The sequence below is a fragment of the Scyliorhinus canicula genome, chromosome 25 (genome assembly GCF_902713615.1).
Source record: "Scyliorhinus canicula chromosome 25, sScyCan1.1, whole genome shotgun sequence".
Taxonomy (NCBI): domain Eukaryota; kingdom Metazoa; phylum Chordata; class Chondrichthyes; order Carcharhiniformes; family Scyliorhinidae; genus Scyliorhinus; species Scyliorhinus canicula.
In genome coordinates, this window is record NC_052170.1 from 2812231 (window position 1) to 2829818 (window position 17588).

Consider the following 17588-nt stretch of genomic DNA (forward strand, 5'->3'; position numbering starts at 1 on the left):
ACTCACGCAGACACGGGGAGAAAGTGCAGACTCCACACAGTGACCCAAGCCGGGAATCAAACCCAGGTCCTTGTGAAGCCACAATGCTAACCACGTGCCGAAGCTGAAATGGGCTTTCCACCTTCACGTTTCTATCTGGAAAGGCATTCCACCTGATCAGTCGAATAATGGGGTGAATTTCTAAGTCAACTCTAGATTTTCCTGGGCTGGGTTGAACTCAGCTCAGGAACTTGGCAGATGTGCAATAATTGACATGAAAGCCTGATGTTAACCAGGAGCAGGAAGTAGAGGAAACGCACAGGTCAGTGCTGGCTGATGGGGAGTCTCTGACTGACCGGACACATGTCGGAGGCAGTGGTTCCTGCCCCACCTGGCCCAATCTGCCCATGCCATGTCACAACTCTCCAAACTCCTTTGACAAAGAGCCATCCAGACTTGAAACGTTAGCTCTTTTCTCTCCCTACAGATGCTTCCAGACCGGCTGAGATTTTCCATCATTCTCTCTTTGGTTTCAGATTCCCGCATCTGCAGTAATTTGCTTTTCTCCTCCATACCCCAATTGGCTCAGCCACATGAAGGAAGGAATTCTGCAACCTGGTGCCTTACTTTGCTGTTGGAGCATGGTGAGCTCCCGCAGAATTGTCCGGAAAGATGGCCGCTGGTTTGCCTCATAGCTGTGGCACTGGCTGTTCAGGTCAGCAAGTTCCTTACATGAAGGTTCCGGAAGTTTCCCTTTTTTCTCGTAAAACCTCTCTTTCTGTTTAAAAAAAAGTCAGAAAAAGGTGTTGTAATACTAACAATTTATTATCCCAATCTAAAATCAGAGACTGGTCGAGATGATTACACATTTACCACATAAACATCTTCTGGCACAATGAGCTTCAGTCTGAGCCAAGTAACTCCTACATGGGGGGAGAGAGAGGGAGAGAGAGAGAGAGAGAGAGAGGGAGAGAGAGAGGGAGAAGAGGGAGGGAGAGAAGAGAGAGAGAAGAGGGAGGGAGAGAAGAGGGAGGGAGAGAAGAGGGAGGGAGAGAAGAGAGAGAGAAGAGGGAGGGAGAGAAGAGGGAGGGAGAGAAGAGGGAGGGAGAGAAGAGGGAGGGAGAGAAGAGAGAGAGAAGAGGGAGGGAGAGAAGAGAAGAGGGAGGGAGAGAAGAGGGAGGGAGAGAAGAGGGAGGGAGAGAGAGGAGAGAGGGAGAGAGAGAGGGAGAAGAGAGAGAGAGAGGGAGGGAGAGAGAGAGAGAGAGAGAGGGAGAGAGAGAGAGGGGAGAGGGAGGGAGAGAAGAGGGAGAGAGAGAAGAGGGGAGAGAAGAGGGAGAGAGAGAGAGGGAGGAGAGAGAGAGAGAGAGAGGAGAGAGAGAGAGGAGAGAGAGAGGAAGAGAGAGGAGAGGGAGGAGAGAGAGAGAGAGAGGGAGAGAAGAGGGAGGGAGTGGGGAAATTATCAATGCAGGCTCTCTCTCTAACCCAAACACCTCCCGGTATCTGAGCTGAGGGAGGCAGGGGAACCAGTCAATCCTCAGGACTCGACATTGTTATGTGGCAAATATAAGAGGAACTCAGAAAGGACACAAATACAGAAGGAAGAAACAGCTCTGAGCTCAAACACACATTAATTTCAGGCTGGACAAACTCTTGGCAGCTCTCTGGCAGACTGGCTGATTTCCTGGAGGGTTTTACGTCAGGAACTATCAGACTCTGCTTTCACTAATACAACTGATTATACAGTCCAGCACTCCAAATCTTAGAGTAAGCACTTTAATCTGAAGCACACCTCCACAAAAAGCTGCTGGGGGTGGGGGTTAATCAATCTTCATTTCAGCTGCTTGTACCTCTTTGTTGACATCCAGGACCGTTCCTGGTAAACTTGTTCAACTCAACCTTCTTCCGAATCAACTCTTTTCTTTCCCCTAACTTCCCTCCAACTTTTTCCAATCCCTTCTGCCACTTTCTTGACCCTAACGGTCTCCTCTTCACCGTCACCGTGGACATCCAATCCCCCCAGCCTCGTCAGAATGCTCAGAGGAGGATTTTCCATTTCTTCAACAAAGACCCAACCAATTCCCCCCCTCCCCCACACGCCCCCCTTCCCCACACGCCCCCACCCCTCCCTCGCCACGTCGCACTGAACAAACTGCTCTTTCGTTTCAATCACTTCAGCCAAAGAAGTGTTGTTGCTATGGATACCCAGACAGGTGCCAGTGATGTGTCCCTTTTCATGGAAGGAATGGATTATTCTCAGTTCTCCTCAAGCCCACTTGCTCATTGTTTCATTCAGAACATTGATGATTGTATCAATGCTGATTTCTGCTTGGAAACTAACTGGAAAGGGGCGGCGTGGTGGGGGAGCGGTTAGCACTGCTGCCTCACGGCACTGAGGACCCGGGTTCGATCCCGGGTCACTGTCTGTGCGTAGTTTGCACATTCTCCCCGTGTCTGCGTGGGTTTCTTCCGGGTGCTCCGGTTTCCTCCCACAGTCCAAAGATGTGCAGGTTAGGTAGATTTACCAAGTTTAATTGCCCCGTAGTGCTCAAAGGTTGGGTGGGGTTACTGGATTACGAGGATAGGGTGGAGGTGTGGGCTTGAGTAGTGCTCATCCAAGGGCTGGTGTAGACTTGATGGGCTGAATGGCCTCCTTCTGCACTGTAAATTCTATGATTCTAAATTTATATATAAAAACACCTTCCCTGTTCGAAGGAGAACGATTCAATTTTCTTCAAGCCCTCTGACATCTCGCTAACAGTGAGGTACCATTCCACAGTGGCAGGGTTATCTAACCAGGCATTTATTCACATGTTAGCACGAGGATAGGAAGTCATTCCACAGCTAGGTCCACAATCTTGACCATGAGTGCTGTCGCCTGTGCACATTTTCCAACAAGGGATACAGGACAGCTATCGGGTACAGCCGGTTAGGTTGATTCTCCCCACCTCTTCCATGGCCAGGCGCTGCCCTGGGTAAAATCAGTCGTCCCTGTCTGGGCCCAGCTATAGCCCAATATCACCAGCCAGGTCACAGAGGGAGGGAAATTCAGTTTGTACCCGCATGGCAACCCATATACACACATCGGAAGGCAAGGAAACGGGCTGGATCCCCATATATACACATCGGAAGGCAAGGAAACGGGCTGGATCCCCATATATACACATCGGAAGGCAAGGAAACGGGCTGGATCCCCATTCTCACTCAAAGGAAACACCAAGTCTTTTTCTCCACCCACCACAGTATGGGAAAGGACTGCAGCTTTAACCCTGTCTCCTCCTGTCACTGTATCACTGCTGCACGGACCCACTGCTGGCATCCTACAGATGATGTTTTGCCAGCTTCAGATTGTCATTTACCTCTGACAGTGTTCGCTCCCTCAGTGGAACTTCTCCATTGCAGCATATTTCCAGTACAGTCGTCCCAAAACTCCACTTGTCAGCGCCCAGACTTAACTTGTTAACGTTCTGGACACACTCTGGAGCAATCCAGGGAATTCGCTCTACTCGCTCTGGAAAATCAAAGATCAGGGTTTTACCAAGTAACAGTTCATCGTCAATCCTAAGCCAAACAGATATTTAATTCTAAACATTACAGGAGGATATTTGTGTAATGATGCACAGTGGTTAGCACTGCTGCCTCACCGCGCCAGGGACCCAGGTTCAATTCCGACCTCGGGTCACTGTCTGTGTGGAGTCTGTACTTTCTCTCTCCCCGTGTCTGGGTGAGTTTCCTCCGGGTGCTCCGGTTTCCTCCAACAGTCCAAAGTGGAGGTTAGGTGGACTGACCATGCTAAATTGTCCCTCAGTGTCCAAAGATGTGGTTAGGTGGGATTACAGGGATAGGGCGGGAGAGTGGGCCTAGGGTGCTCTTTCAGAGGGATGGTGCAGACTCGATGGGCTGAATGGCCTCCTTCTGCACTGTAGGGATTCTATGGGCTGGAATCTCGCAGTTACTGGGTTTGATGTTTACACTCAGATTGCTTAATTTCTCTGTCAGTTTAATTTTCTCTCCTAAACTCCTGGAGTACAAGACTGCACCTTGTATTCACAGCAGCTCTATCACAGTAAAACGGTCAAAGGCACCTCACTGGAGATTTATTAAATTTACAGTATCCAATTCATTTTTTCCAATTGAGGGGCAAGTTAGAGTGGCCAATCCACCTACCCTGCACATCTTTGGGTTGTGGGGGCGAAACTCACGCAAACACGGGGAGAATGTGCAAACTCCACACGGACAGTGACCCAGAGCCGGGATCGAACCTGGGACCTCGGCGCCGTGAGGCAGCAGGGCTAACCCACTGCGCCACTGTGCTGCCCCATCAGGTTAAAATTTAACACAGAGCCACATAAGGAGATATCAGGGCAGGATAATCAAAAGCTTGGCCAAAGAGGTAGGTTTTAAGGAGCTAGAGAGGCAGGGAGATTTAGGGAGGAATCTCCAGAGCTTTTTTTTTTGTTTAGCATTGCTGGCTATGCAAACATTTATTGCCCATCCATTATTGCCCTTCTTGAACCGGTTGCCGCCCATGTGGTGTAGGTACACCCACTATGCTGTTAGGGAGGGAGTTCCAGGATGTTGCCCCAGGGACAGTGAAGGAACGGTGGTGAGTGACTTGTAAGGGAATGTGCAGGTGGCGATGTTCCCATGTGTCTTCTGCCCTCATTCTGCTAGATGGTAGCGGTCGTGGGTTTGGAAGGTGCTGCCAAAGGGGCCTTGGTAAGTTCCTGCAGTGCATCTTGTAGATGGTACACACGGCTGCCACTGTGCGTTAGTGGTGATGGGTTTGAATGTCAAGGGCCGATGGTCAGATTCTCTCTTGTTGGAGATGGTCATTGCCTGGCATGTGTGTGGCATGAATGTTACTTGCCACCTGCTAATACAAGCTTGGATATATGGACATGCGCTGCTTCGGTACGGCTTCGAATCTCAGTAGCTGAAAGCACGACCACCAGTGCTGGAGTGATTAAAATCTGCACGCTTAACAGGCCAAAATTGGAGGAAACAGAGATCTTGAAGAATTGTAGGACAGGATGAGAGAGAAATAGTGAAACACGGAGGTGAGAATTTTAAAATAGAGTTGTTGCTGCATAGATCAGCTAACAGTATCTTGCCAGAGTTAACACACATTGTGCATCGGACGCGACAGTGAGTTGGGGGGGGGGAAAGAGAGAGAGAGAGCGAGAGAGAGAGAGAGAGAGAGAGAGAATATGAGGGTTAAGAGGAGATCAGAAGGGCATCTCGGTGAGTAAGGTTGTGCATGGAGGACACTGAGGAGGTCAGGAGAGGTGACTGTGAGTTGTGGGGCGAGGTGTCAGCGATTCAGATGGTTAAGAAAGCTTGGATTTGTTCAGTGATCGAGATTCTTTTTTAAAACAAGTAAAAGACGAGCATTTAAACAGTGCTTTCCATGAACATTGTATGTCTGCCTGGAACTCACTGCCGGGGGAGGCTGTGGAAGCAGGTATGATAGTGACATTTAAGGGTGTCTTGACAAATACGTGAATAGGATGGGAAAAGAGGGTTAAGGACCCCGGACGTGTAGAAGGTTTTAGGTTAGACGGGTAGCATGGTTGGCACTGGCTTGGAGGGCTGAAGGGCCTGTACCTGTTCTGTACCTTTCTTTGTTCTTTGTCTCACAAGAGCTTTACAATGAATAAAATATTTGTGAAGTATGGTCACTGTTCTAATGCAGAAAACACAGTGGGTAATTTGTGCACAATAATCAGATCATCTGTTTTGTGATGTGGATGGAGGTACATATTGGCCAGGACACTGGGAAATACATCCGATCTCACTTCATAGAACAGTGCCATGGGATCTTTTACATCCACCTGGAAAGAGCACGCAAAGCCTCGGCTTAACTTCCCATCTGACCGCACCGCTGACACTGCAGCACTCCCTACGTTCTGGAATTATGTGCGCTCAGCCTGCGATGGGAATCGAATCCAGGACTTTGTAACTTGGCTACAGGGGCACAGAGGCACAGGTGTCATGGAGTTTACTTGGCAAAGTCAATGTGGGCAAATCGCTCGCCACAATCCAAACAACGACTTCCAGGGAAAAATGAGTGAACTACTGTTATAATCCCAGCTGATGGTAACACTGTTATAATCCCAGCTGATGTTAACACTGGACAATCCCAGCTGATGGTAACACTGGACAATCCCAGCTGATGTTAACACTGGACAATCCCAGCTGATGTTAACACTGGACAATCCCAGCTGATGGTAACACTGGACAATCCCAGCTGATGGTAACACTGTTACAATCCCAGCTGATGGTAACACTGGACAATCCCAGCTGATGGTAACACTGGACAATCCCAGCTGATGGTAACACTGGACAATCCCAGCTGATGGTAACACTGGACAATCCCAGCTGATGGTAACACTGTTACAATCCCAGCTGATGGTAACACTGGACAATCCCAGCTGATGGTAACACTGGACAATCCCAGCTGATGGTAACACTGGACAATCCCAGCTGATGGTAACACTGGACAATCCCAGCTGATGGTAACACTGTTACAATCCCAGCTGATGGTAACACTGTTACAATCCCAGCTGATGGTAACACTGGACAATCCCAGTTGATGGTAACACTGGACAATGCCAGCTGATGGTAACACTGGACAATCCCAGCTGATGGTAACACTGGACAATCCCAGCTGATGGTAACACTGGACAATCCCAGCTGATGGTAACACTGGACAATCCCAGCTGATGGTAACACTGGACAATCCCAGCTGATGGTAACACTGGACAATCCCAGCTGATGGTAACACTGGACAATCCCAGCTGATGGTAACACTGGACAATCCCAGCTGATGGTAACACTGGACAATCCCAGCCGATGGTAACACTGGACAATCCCAGCTGATGGTAACACTGGACAATCCCAGCTGATGGTAACACTGGACAATCCCAGCTGATGGTAACACTGGACAATCCCAGCTGATGGTAACACTGTTACAATCCCAGCTGATGGTAACACTGTTACAATCCCAGCTGATGGTAACACTGGACAATCCCAGTTGATGGTAACACTGGACAATGCCAGCTGATGGTAATACTGGACAATCCCAGCTGATGGTAACACTGGACAATCCCAGCTGATGGTAACACTGGACAATCCCAGCTGATGGTAACACTGGACAATCCCAGCTGATGGTAACACTGGACAATCCCAGCTGATGGTAACACTGGACAATCCCAGCTGATGGTAACACTGGACAATCCCAGCTGATGGTAACACTGGACAATCCCAGCTGATGGTAACACTGGACAATCCCAGCTGATGGTAACACTGGACAATCCCAGCTGATGGTAACACTGGACAATCCCAGTTGATGGTAACACTGTTACAATCCCAGTTGATGGTAACACTGTTACAATCCCAGCTGATGGTAACACTGGACAATCCCAGCTGATGTTAACAGTGGACAAGTGAAGGAAGCGGAGGTCACAGTCAGCACTGGTCACACCCTCACATTTACTCAAACAGTATTCCCAGCAGAGCAGAAATCCTGTCCGATTCTCCTTCCTCTGCAACATGGACGAATAGGCCAGCTAACTCTGCACTTTCACAGTAACGTCATTGCAGTGTTAATATAAGCCGACTTGTGACACTAATAAACATTATTATTACATTGATGATCTTCCCATGGCCCTTCCTTTTTTCTGCTTGGACCAGCTACTCACTGTCAGAACCATTTGAATCACAGTGGGAAACCATCGAATCCCTACAGTGCAGAAGGAGGCCATTTGGCCCATCGAGACTGCACCAACCCTCAGAAAGAGCACCCTACCTAGGCCCATTCTCCCACCCAATTCCAGTAACCCCACATAAGCTACACACCTTTGGACACGAAGGGGCAATTGATCATGGCAAATCCACCTAACCTGCACATTTTGGACTGTGGGAGAAACCGGAGCACCCGGAGGAAACCCACGCAGACACAGGGAGAACATGCAAATTCCACACAGACAGTCACCCAAGGCTGGAATTGAACCCGGGACCCTGGAGCTGTAAGGAAGCGGTGCTAACCACTGTGTCACAGTGCTTTCATTTCTCTATGTGGCTCACCAAACAGCCAATAGTCCCTCACCCCACAGCCCATCCTCAAGCTGCTCAAAGTCCCAAACCCAAGTTTAAAACAATCACCCATTGTGTTGCAGACAGGGAGTGCCGATCAGATGAGCCAAAGTTAAGAATTTTATTAAACTAGAACGTAGAGATTTAATCCAGCCTGCATTTCAAAGCCATATAACAGTATGCTATAATTATTTGTATTATTGATCTAGTTAAATAAGAAAATGCACCGATTTAAGAAGCAGAGAACGGGAGTTAGTTGCAGCCTCATTGATTCTCAGAGTACTGGCCAAGTAGCCAGGTGGCATTTCAACACCACCACTGGCACGAGTTTTATTACAGCATCAAATGTTTACATGCAAATATATCCAGTAAGAAGTCTTACAACACCAGGTTAAAGTCCAACAGGTTTGTTTGGAATCACTAGCTTTTGGAGCACTGCTCCATCATCAGGTGAGACCTACAAATATGTCGGCATTTAAAACACATCTCAAGCAGCTATAACATCTTTAATCGGCAATACATCTTACCCGGATACAATTTAGCTGAATGTACCAATCTCCCCTTTCCTGTGGCACAAAGGACGTGTCCATGGTGACCAGAGCGCCATCACCAGGAGAGCATTGAGGTTACAGCAGACAGTCAACAAACCAGGGATCTGACAGCAAGGCAGGAAAGGAATCATTTTCCAGGACCTCACCTGGGTGGAAGCTGGGGTTTGGCTTTCAATATGGAGCGCAGCTTCTGAAAATTAACATCCCCCCCCACAGGCCCCAAACAATGCAAAAGCTGGGACTGACCTTCATGAGTGAGTACCGTGAAACTGATACCAGGGTCGCTGACTTTGATGAAAGGCGTGCTTCCCTCCTTGAGCCCTTTCCTCGCGACAAGCACGTTCTTGCAGCAAATGTTCCCATGAACCATGTTTTTGTCCTCCTGAGAAAATGAAAATTTGGAAAATGTACATATCGGTCAAACTGAGAAATAACACTGACTGAACTCAATGTCACCCTAACTCCCGCTTCAAGGCCACTGAACAATTTCCCCCCAGGAACCTTTAGGTGCGTTGGGCTGATTCCTGATGTGGAGCGACGCCAACGGCATGGGTTCAATTCTCATACCAGCTGAAGTTACGCATGAAGGAGGTCTTCTCAACCTCACCCCTCGCCTGAGGTGTGGGGACCCTCAGGTTAAATCACCACCAAAGGGGAGAGCAGCCTATGGTCATCTGAGGCTGTGGCGATAGTTACGGTTATTCCAGAACCATTTGCACTGTAACAGCTGGTGCACTTCCATACTGAGACACTGGGGGGAGCATCCGAGACATTTACAGGAACTTATCACATTGTCCATAACCATCTGAAAGGTTCAACACAAACTAATGGAGTTAAAGGCAGACCCCTGCCCCTGTTGGTTTGCATCCCAGGACTCCCTGGTTGTCTAATACTGGGTTCAAATCCAGCACTTTCACCGCCGTGGCTGGGTTCGATTCCTGGTCAGGGAAAGTAAATTTCCAGAGGCAACACAGTGGTTAGCACTGCTGCCTCAGAGTTCAATTCCGGCCTTGGGTAACTGTGTGGAGCTTGCACTTTCTCCCCGCGTGACTGCTTGGGTTTCCTCCGGGTGCTCCGCTTTCCTTCCACAGCCAAAGTTAGGGGGATTGGCCACGCTACATTGCCCCTTAGTGTCCAAAGGTATGCAGGTTGGTGGGGTTACAGGGATAGAGCGGAGAAGTGGGCCTCGGTAGGGTACTCTTTCATAGGGTCGGTGCAGTTTCAATGGGCCAAACGGCCTCCTTCTGCACTTTGGGAATTCTATGAAGAGAAGTAGCTTCAGAGGTAGTGGATGCATTGGTTGCAATTTTCCAAACATCCTTGGAATCTGGAGGATTGGAAAACTGCCAATGTGCATCCCGATTCAAAAAGGGAGGGAGGTGAAAAGCGGGTAATTGAAGGCCGATTGGCCCAACATTTAAAACTGGGAAAATGTTGGAATCAATTGTTAAGGAAGTAATAGCAGCACATTTGGAAAATCATAATCGAATTGAGCAGAGTAAACATGGCTTCATGAAAGGGCAATCGTGTCCAACTAATTAAGAGTTTTTTGAGGTCTCAAGCAGGGTGGATAGAGGGGAACCGGTAGGTGTGATATATTTGGACTTCCCAAAGGCATTCGACAAGGTACATCACACAAGGTTAAGTCATAAGATAAGAGCCCATGGTGTTGGAGGTAGTATATTGGCCTGGGTAGAGAATTAGTTAATGGACAGGAACAGCGAGTGGGGATAAGGAGTTCTTTTTCAGGTTAGTGACCTGTAACCAGTGGGGTTCCACAGGGATCAGTGTTTACAATATATATTAATGACTCAGAGAAAGGAAGCAAATGTACTGTAGCCAAATTTGCAGAGGGACACACAGTTTGCATATGTGGTAGGGGTTAAGTAAGTGGGCAAAAAGCTGGTAAATGGGGTATAATGTCGTGAAATGTGAAGTTGTTCATTTTGGAAGGGAGAACAAAAGAACAGAATATTATTTAAATGGAGAAAACCTGCAGAAAGCTCGGAGGATGTTTCCCCTCGTGGGAGAGTCTAGGATCAGAGAGTATAGTCTCAGAATAAAGGGGGCCAATTGAAGACTGCGATGAAGAGGAACTTATTCACTCAGAGTGTTGAGAGTCTACCACAGAGACGGGGGGGGGGGGGGGGGGGGGGCAGAATCTTTGTGTATATGTAAGACCTAGGTAGAAAGATTTTTGATCAGTATGGGAAGGGTTACGGGGAAACGGTGGGAAGGTGGACGTGAGGAATGTTGGATCAGCCATGATCCTATTGAGCGGGAGAGCAGGCTCGAGGAGCCGAATGGCCTCCTGCTGAGCATATTAACATGTATTAACAATTCTGAACTGCAGCAATTATACTGAGATAGACAAACACACAGCACAAATACAGCATTTACTTTCTTTCAATTGTGTTTGCACACAGATAAAAGTAGATGTGTGTTCTGAAGTACTGCTCAAGAAAATGGGCCAAGATGTAATGCTGCGTACCAGGTAGCTCAATGCACTAGCAAGTTGCTGAATGACAGTCAGACTCCACTCTGGGCTCATCTTTCCTCTCTCCTTTCGCAACAAGACATCCAGCGGACCAAATTCGACATATTCCTCCACAATTATATCTGCAACAGGAGGAGAGCGATTAATTTTGAGAGAGAGAGAGAGAGAAAACAAGAGAGAACGAGAGAGAAAGGGAGAGAGAGAAAGAGCGAACGAGAGAGAACGAAAGAGAGAATGAAAGTGAGTGAGAGAACGAGAAAGAACAAGAGAGAGAAAGGGAGAGAGAGAGAGAGAAAGAAAGAGGGAACGAGAGAGAGAGAACGAGAGAGAACAAGAGAGAGAGAAAATGTGCTCTTAAGTTTTGTGATTATATTCCTTCTGATAACCCTTTGGCTGTAAGATTTAATTGGAATATGAGCTGCTTTTAATCTTGAGGTTTTGATGTAACTTCAGTGTTGTGTCTGATTCTGTAACTTCTCAAAGCTCGCACACAATTAATTACTCCGAGAATGCAGTGACATTTTAGCGTCGGCATTTTAACCTAACCAAAATTGATCATCTTTTCTTTTCTAAATTCAGCTTTAGGTGTTGCCCTGCACCAGCCGTTCTGGCATCACTACAGCCTTGCTGCATAAACAGAAGGAGACACGGTCACATCGGCATGACAGGAATAGTGAGCAGAACATACAACTTCCCAAATATATATGATGTGAATTCTAATTGTAGCTCCCACCCAGAAAAATAGGCAGTGTCACAGTAGTAGAGAGGCTGAGGGAAGACTGTGGTGCAGTGAATTCCATGCTCTAGATCTTTAAAATCCACTTCAACAAAGAGGCATGGTTCTGGTTTAATGTTTCAGTGAGAATACGGAGCACCTAACAATGCAGTATTTCCTTATAGTGGTGCAGTAGCCCAGTTCATACTTAAACAAAGAGTCAGCTACCAACTGAGGGAATTAATAAGTGCCTAACTTTTCCAGAGGATTTGATTAGAAAAGGGAAAAGCATCGACAGCCCCTGGATAATTCATGCTTGCGAATCTGCGCTGTCACTCCATTGGAACTCTCGCACACCTTGTTGGAAATCATAAAATAATAAATAGGAATAGGAGTAAACCATTTTGTCCTTCCAAATGTGCTCCATCGTTCAATACGATGACAGCAGATTATTTCTTCAACTCCACCTTCCTGCGCTAACTTTGGTTCCCTAAGTATTCAAAAATCTCTTGCCCTGAATACAGTTAAGAAGGACAGCCCTCTTTCAAAGATTCACAACCATTTGAGTAAGGAAACTTCCCCATTTTGATGCTAAATAACCCTTATTATGAGACTCTCCAGCCAGGGGTATCACCCTCCCAATGTTAACCTCCAAGCCCTTAACCATTCATTTCCACTGTTCCCAACCTGGGAATGCTTGATGCTGAAACCCAAATTAAAACGTGTTCAATTCCTCAGAATCCTATTGAGGATGTGGAGATGCCGGCGTTGGACTGGGGTGGGCATAGTCCTACAACACCAAGTTAAAGTCCAACAGGTTTGTTTGGAATCACTATCTTTCGGAGCACAGCTCCTTCATCACCTCCTTTATCACCTTGAGGCCACTGCTGTTTGTCAGTTTTATAAATGAACTGGAGGAGGGCGTAGAAGGATGATTAGTGCAGATGACACTAAAGTCGGTGGAGTTGTGGACAGTGCAGAAGGATGTTGCAGGTTCAGAGGGACATAGGTAAGCTGCAGAGTTGGGCTGAGAGGTGGCAAATGGAGTTTAATGCAGAAAAGTGTGAGGTGACTCATTTAGGAAGGAGTAACAGGAAGACAGAGTACTGGGCTAATGGCAAGATTCTTGGTAGTGTGGACGAGCAGAGAGATCTCGGTGTCCTTGTACATTGATCCCTGAAAGTTACCACCCAGGTTGAGAGGGTTGTTAAGAAGGCGTACAGTGTGTTAGCTTTTATTGGTAGAGGGATCGAGTTTCGGAGCCATGAGGTCATGTTGCAGCTGTACAAAACTCTGGTGCGGCCGCATTTGGAGTATTGCGTGCAATTCTGGTCGCCGCATTATAGGAAGGATGTGGAAACATTGGAAAGGGTGCAAAGGAGATTTACCAGGATGTTGCCTGGTATGGACGGAAGATCTTATGAGGAAAGGCTGAGGGACTTGAGGCTGTTTTCGTTGGAGAGAAGAAGGTTAAGAGGTGATTTAATTGAGGCATACAAGATGATCAGAGGGTTAGATACATCGAGGGCTGAAGGGCCTGTACTGCGCTGTGATGTTCTATTAGATCCTGATGGATTTGTGCCTTCTCATGGCTGATTCATCTCCTGATAACCTTTCCCACCAAAAATCTATCAACCTCGGTCTCAAACCCTCCTCAGCATCCATAGTCTTGACGTGGGAGAATTCCAGATCTCCTCTGACTTTTTCTGAAAAAAAAAGCTTATCGATTTCACCAGAGAAAAGCCAGGGTCTAATTTTAAAATAATTTTCCTGATTCCCCAAATACTTTCTCTGTGTTTAGCCCATTAAATTGTTTTAACGCTTCAAATACAATGATCAGATCACCCCATCCATCTTCCCCCAGGGAGTTTATGCAGCTGCCCTCGCTATTTAACCCGCCTAAGTGTTGGGGAATATGCACTGTATCCCCTTCAAGGCAAATATATCCAGCTGAGGCTCGATGCTCAGATCTGGACACAATGTTCGAGTCTGACCAAGGCTCCAGATGACTGAAGCGTCACTTGTTCCACTTTGTAATCCTGTGTTCTTGAGGAAAAGGCCAGCATCATTATAAACCTTTTGGATTAGTTTTGGGATTACAGTCTTAGTCACTCCAAATCCTGACTGCTTCTGCGCAAACAGATTGCTGGTTCGAATTGTCACAGGTTACTTGTGACTGGCTGCCGTGAGGAAGCTGTGTTTAACGTTCCCTGTCCAGTTAAGGCCTGGCTCATGTATTCCCCATGAGTAAAGGGAGTCCAACGTGAAAATCAGGCTGTGTGTAGCTACTTAGAAAGTTTTGGCTACGGGCCAGAGGAACCCAAAATGGAACGACTATTTGCTTTGAAAAATGTAGCAAAAATGTGACACGTAAAATTGTGAAAAATGCATGGCGTGTGGGATCTTAACTGTATTTTTAGAACAGTACAGCACAGAACAGGCCCTTCGGCCCTCGATGTTGTGCCGAGCAATGATCACCCTACTCAAACCCACGTATCCACCCTATACCCGTAACCCAGCAACCCCCTAATCCACCAATGGATCCATCAATCCACCGAACCCGCACATCTTTGGACTGTGGGAGGAAACCGGAGCACCCGGAGGAAACCCACGCACACACGGGGAGGACGTGCAGACTCCGCACAGACAGTGACCCAGCCGGGAATCGAACCTGGGACCCTGGAGCTGTGAAGCATTTATGCTAACCACCATGCTACCGTGCTGCCCTGTAGAAGTTGAAAGATTTGTTGAACATTAACATTCAGCCAGGCAGTCGACATGTGATATGCTCACTAAATGTCCAGAGGAAACAAAAACAGTAAACAGGGTCCAAAAATAACCAGCAAAACAGAGCAAAGTGGATCACACCTGTAACATGACAGTCTCAGAACAGAATGTGCTTTGTAGGTAACCTGTCAGTGACACTGACCACAGGGGGGAGGAAGGCAGGCCGAGTTGAAAACTGTGTTAACAGGGCTGGCTCTGTTTATTTATAGGTGTCACACAGACAGAAACACGTCTGACAACAGGAAGTGGCAATTTTGCACAACATCCCTGTTCCTTTTAACACATCACATATTTGCATCTTCGCCCTCGCGCCTTCTCCTCTCTAGAATTTTAAGTTGCTTCTGCAGTCCCTTACTATTGTCTGGCTAGAAGCAGGAAGCTAAAATGTTTGTACAACTAGAACACAAAGAAGGAGCCTCCATTCTACCTCAGTTCAGCACCATTGTGATGGAAATTAGGTAAACATTTGAGGCAAATGCTGATACGGGGGTGCACGGAAGTGGCATTAGTTCCAGGTTTCTCCAGCTCAAGGTTTTTCAGGTCATGAGCCGCGGGGCAGGTGGTGGACGGTTGTCAGGAGGGTCGCGTTGCAATCGGTCGTGGCTAAATTTACGAAAAAAAGATGAACAATGCAGTTTTCCGATGAGAAGCGGCGGCAGAGAGCAGGTCATGTGCCGGGCACAAACACTGACATTGTGCACCCTGTACATCCGTGCTTTTGGCTCGAAGTCAGGGAGGAAAGATTCCTCCATTTTATAGCTGTGAGCAAGCAAGGCAACAGGACGGGATAGAACTGAAAATAGATAGTTTTCAACAAAGAAACTGAAATTAGGAACAAGGCAGAATAAAGATGATTTCTTGAGGTATGGCTTTGTTAATTGTGCCAATGTAAATCAGCATGCGATGCCTATGCGTGTTATATGGAGGGAAGTATTGGTAATGAGAGCTTAAAACCCTCAAAACATCAAAGATTTTGAAGACTAAACATTTAGTCTAAACATTTAGACTAAAGGTTTGAGACAAACCTCTTGATCTTTCTCAAAGGAGACAGTGAGAACTTAAATCAACAGAGCAAGTCCTTAGCAGAAATGTAACATTGAACAAAGACAACGAGGTTGTGAGGACCAAGTAGAATTGCATTGAAGGTAAGTGAAAATGGTGGGTCTCAACGGTCATCCGGCGCGGGTCGCAAAGGTCGGCTGGCGTGGGTCGCAAAAGCCAGCCGGCGTGGGTCGCAAAGTTCGGCCGGCGTGCGTCGCAAAGTTCGGCCGGCGTGCGTCGCAAAGACCGGCCGGCGAGGGTCGCAAAGGTCGGCCGGCATGATTCGCAAAGTTCGGCCAGCGTGGGTCGCAAAGGCCGGTCGGCGAGGGTCACAAAGTTCAGCCGGCGTGGGTTGCAAGGGTCGGCCGGCGCGGGTGGCAAAGATCGGCCGGCTGGCAAAAGTGGGTCCAAGCTAAGAAAAGTTTGAAAAATGTTGCTCTCACCAATGGCCGGTTCAGACTCAGTGCAGAATGTCCACCTTCTGCTCAGACTAGTGGATACGGCCCTTGCTGAGGGATGAAGTGGCGCACTGGCCGGGAGGTGCATTTGCTACAGCCCATTCCTGGGAATCAGCTTCTGTATTACCCCCAGACACAGACACATGTATTCTGTCTCTTCTGCTGCCTCCTTGCTGCAGGAAGGGTCCTGCAAGGCCGATACTTCACTGCCTCTCCCACCTCTACGGCACAGATTGGGAATTTGGGAATCATAGGGAAGCGGTTGTGGAACTTGTAGACTGATCCAGGATTAATAATCACATAGAAACTATTGAGGGTTTCAGCGCTACCATACAAATAAAAGACTAAACTTTGAAATCTAAATGAATGAAAAAAGCTTGAATTACTTTCTGATCCACGCACACAGACTCCATGAACGAAAGCCAGGTGAGCGTGAGATATTTGGCTCATCAGACTGGCCAGCTCGAAGAATGCCTGCAAAATAAACAGTAATTAAAGCAATTGATCAACACATGCCAAACAAACTGCTATTACAATGACTGCCGCCGATGGAAAGTTAGCTGATAGTGTGTGTGTGTGTGTGTGTGTGTGTGTGTGCAAGCTGCAGAATGAGGGACTTAATCCTTTCTGATCAGCAGCAAGGTTACTTGGATCCAGTTTCTGCCAAATATATAGAAGACACACACATGCACACTGGATTATCAAAACCTCCATTCTAAATAAAGCAAGGCAGAATTAACAGAAGAAACACAATCACAGGTACTGAAAAAATAATTCAAGCAAATCAAAGCCTCTCTCCTTCCACCCCACCCAGCAAGTTATTCCAAAATGTGGTTCTTTGAATAAACTAGTAACTGAGAGATTACATTTCCGAAATGCTTGCACCTGCTTTTCAATTGCAATGGTCCTTTCCAATGATTAATATTTTGACGTTGTTTTTTATTTAAATCTCCTGATAGGTCTGATCTGTGCCATTTGGGGGCTCTGCTCAGTAAACGTGCTGACGCTTGCTCCTGCACATCACAACGGTGGAGGCTGTTTTACTCCAATATTTTGCCTGTATTTAAACTTCTTGACCGAGTTGCTGTCCAAACAACATCTGAACCGTTCAATCCCTCCACCGATCCTAACCACGGTCCTCGAGGACGTGCCAACTTCCCCGATCGGTCTTTGCTATCAACGCCATTGTTAAAACACTCCCTTCCCCTGAAGCGACGCCGCCAATGCGGCTTCTTGTTGGATAACCACAGGCAGGCAGGGCTTAGTCACCCAGAGCACAGTGGGAAAAATCTTCGCCTCGGAGGCAGGTCATGGGTTCGAGTCCCCTCTAGGGACAAGTGCACGTTGTCCAGTGAGCGGACATCACAGTGCTGAGGTGTGAGGTTAACCCAAGGCCTCGCTGGTGGATGTAAAAGGTTTCATGGCATAATTCAGCAGAGTACACTGTCACCCTGTTGTATGTGGGA

At 47.4% G+C, this 17588-nt stretch overlaps 1 protein-coding gene across 4 annotated transcripts in view; it reads right to left on the reverse strand.

Moving 5' to 3' along the window:
* tyk2 (tyrosine kinase 2) overlaps positions 1 to 17588 on the reverse strand; it is a 113478-nt gene that overhangs the window by 14725 nt on the left and 81165 nt on the right. For all 4 annotated transcript variants that reach the window (XM_038784728.1, XM_038784731.1, XM_038784729.1 and 1 more), the window contains exons 13-17: positions 16509 to 16596; positions 11116 to 11243; positions 8871 to 9006; positions 3336 to 3487; positions 607 to 757 (exon numbers count right to left, since the gene is read on the reverse strand). In XM_038784728.1, coding sequence (XP_038640656.1) covers positions 607 to 757; positions 3336 to 3487; positions 8871 to 9006; positions 11116 to 11243; positions 16509 to 16596 — 655 coding nt within the window. The remainder of the gene's footprint in view (positions 1 to 606; positions 758 to 3335; positions 3488 to 8870; positions 9007 to 11115; positions 11244 to 16508; positions 16597 to 17588) is intronic.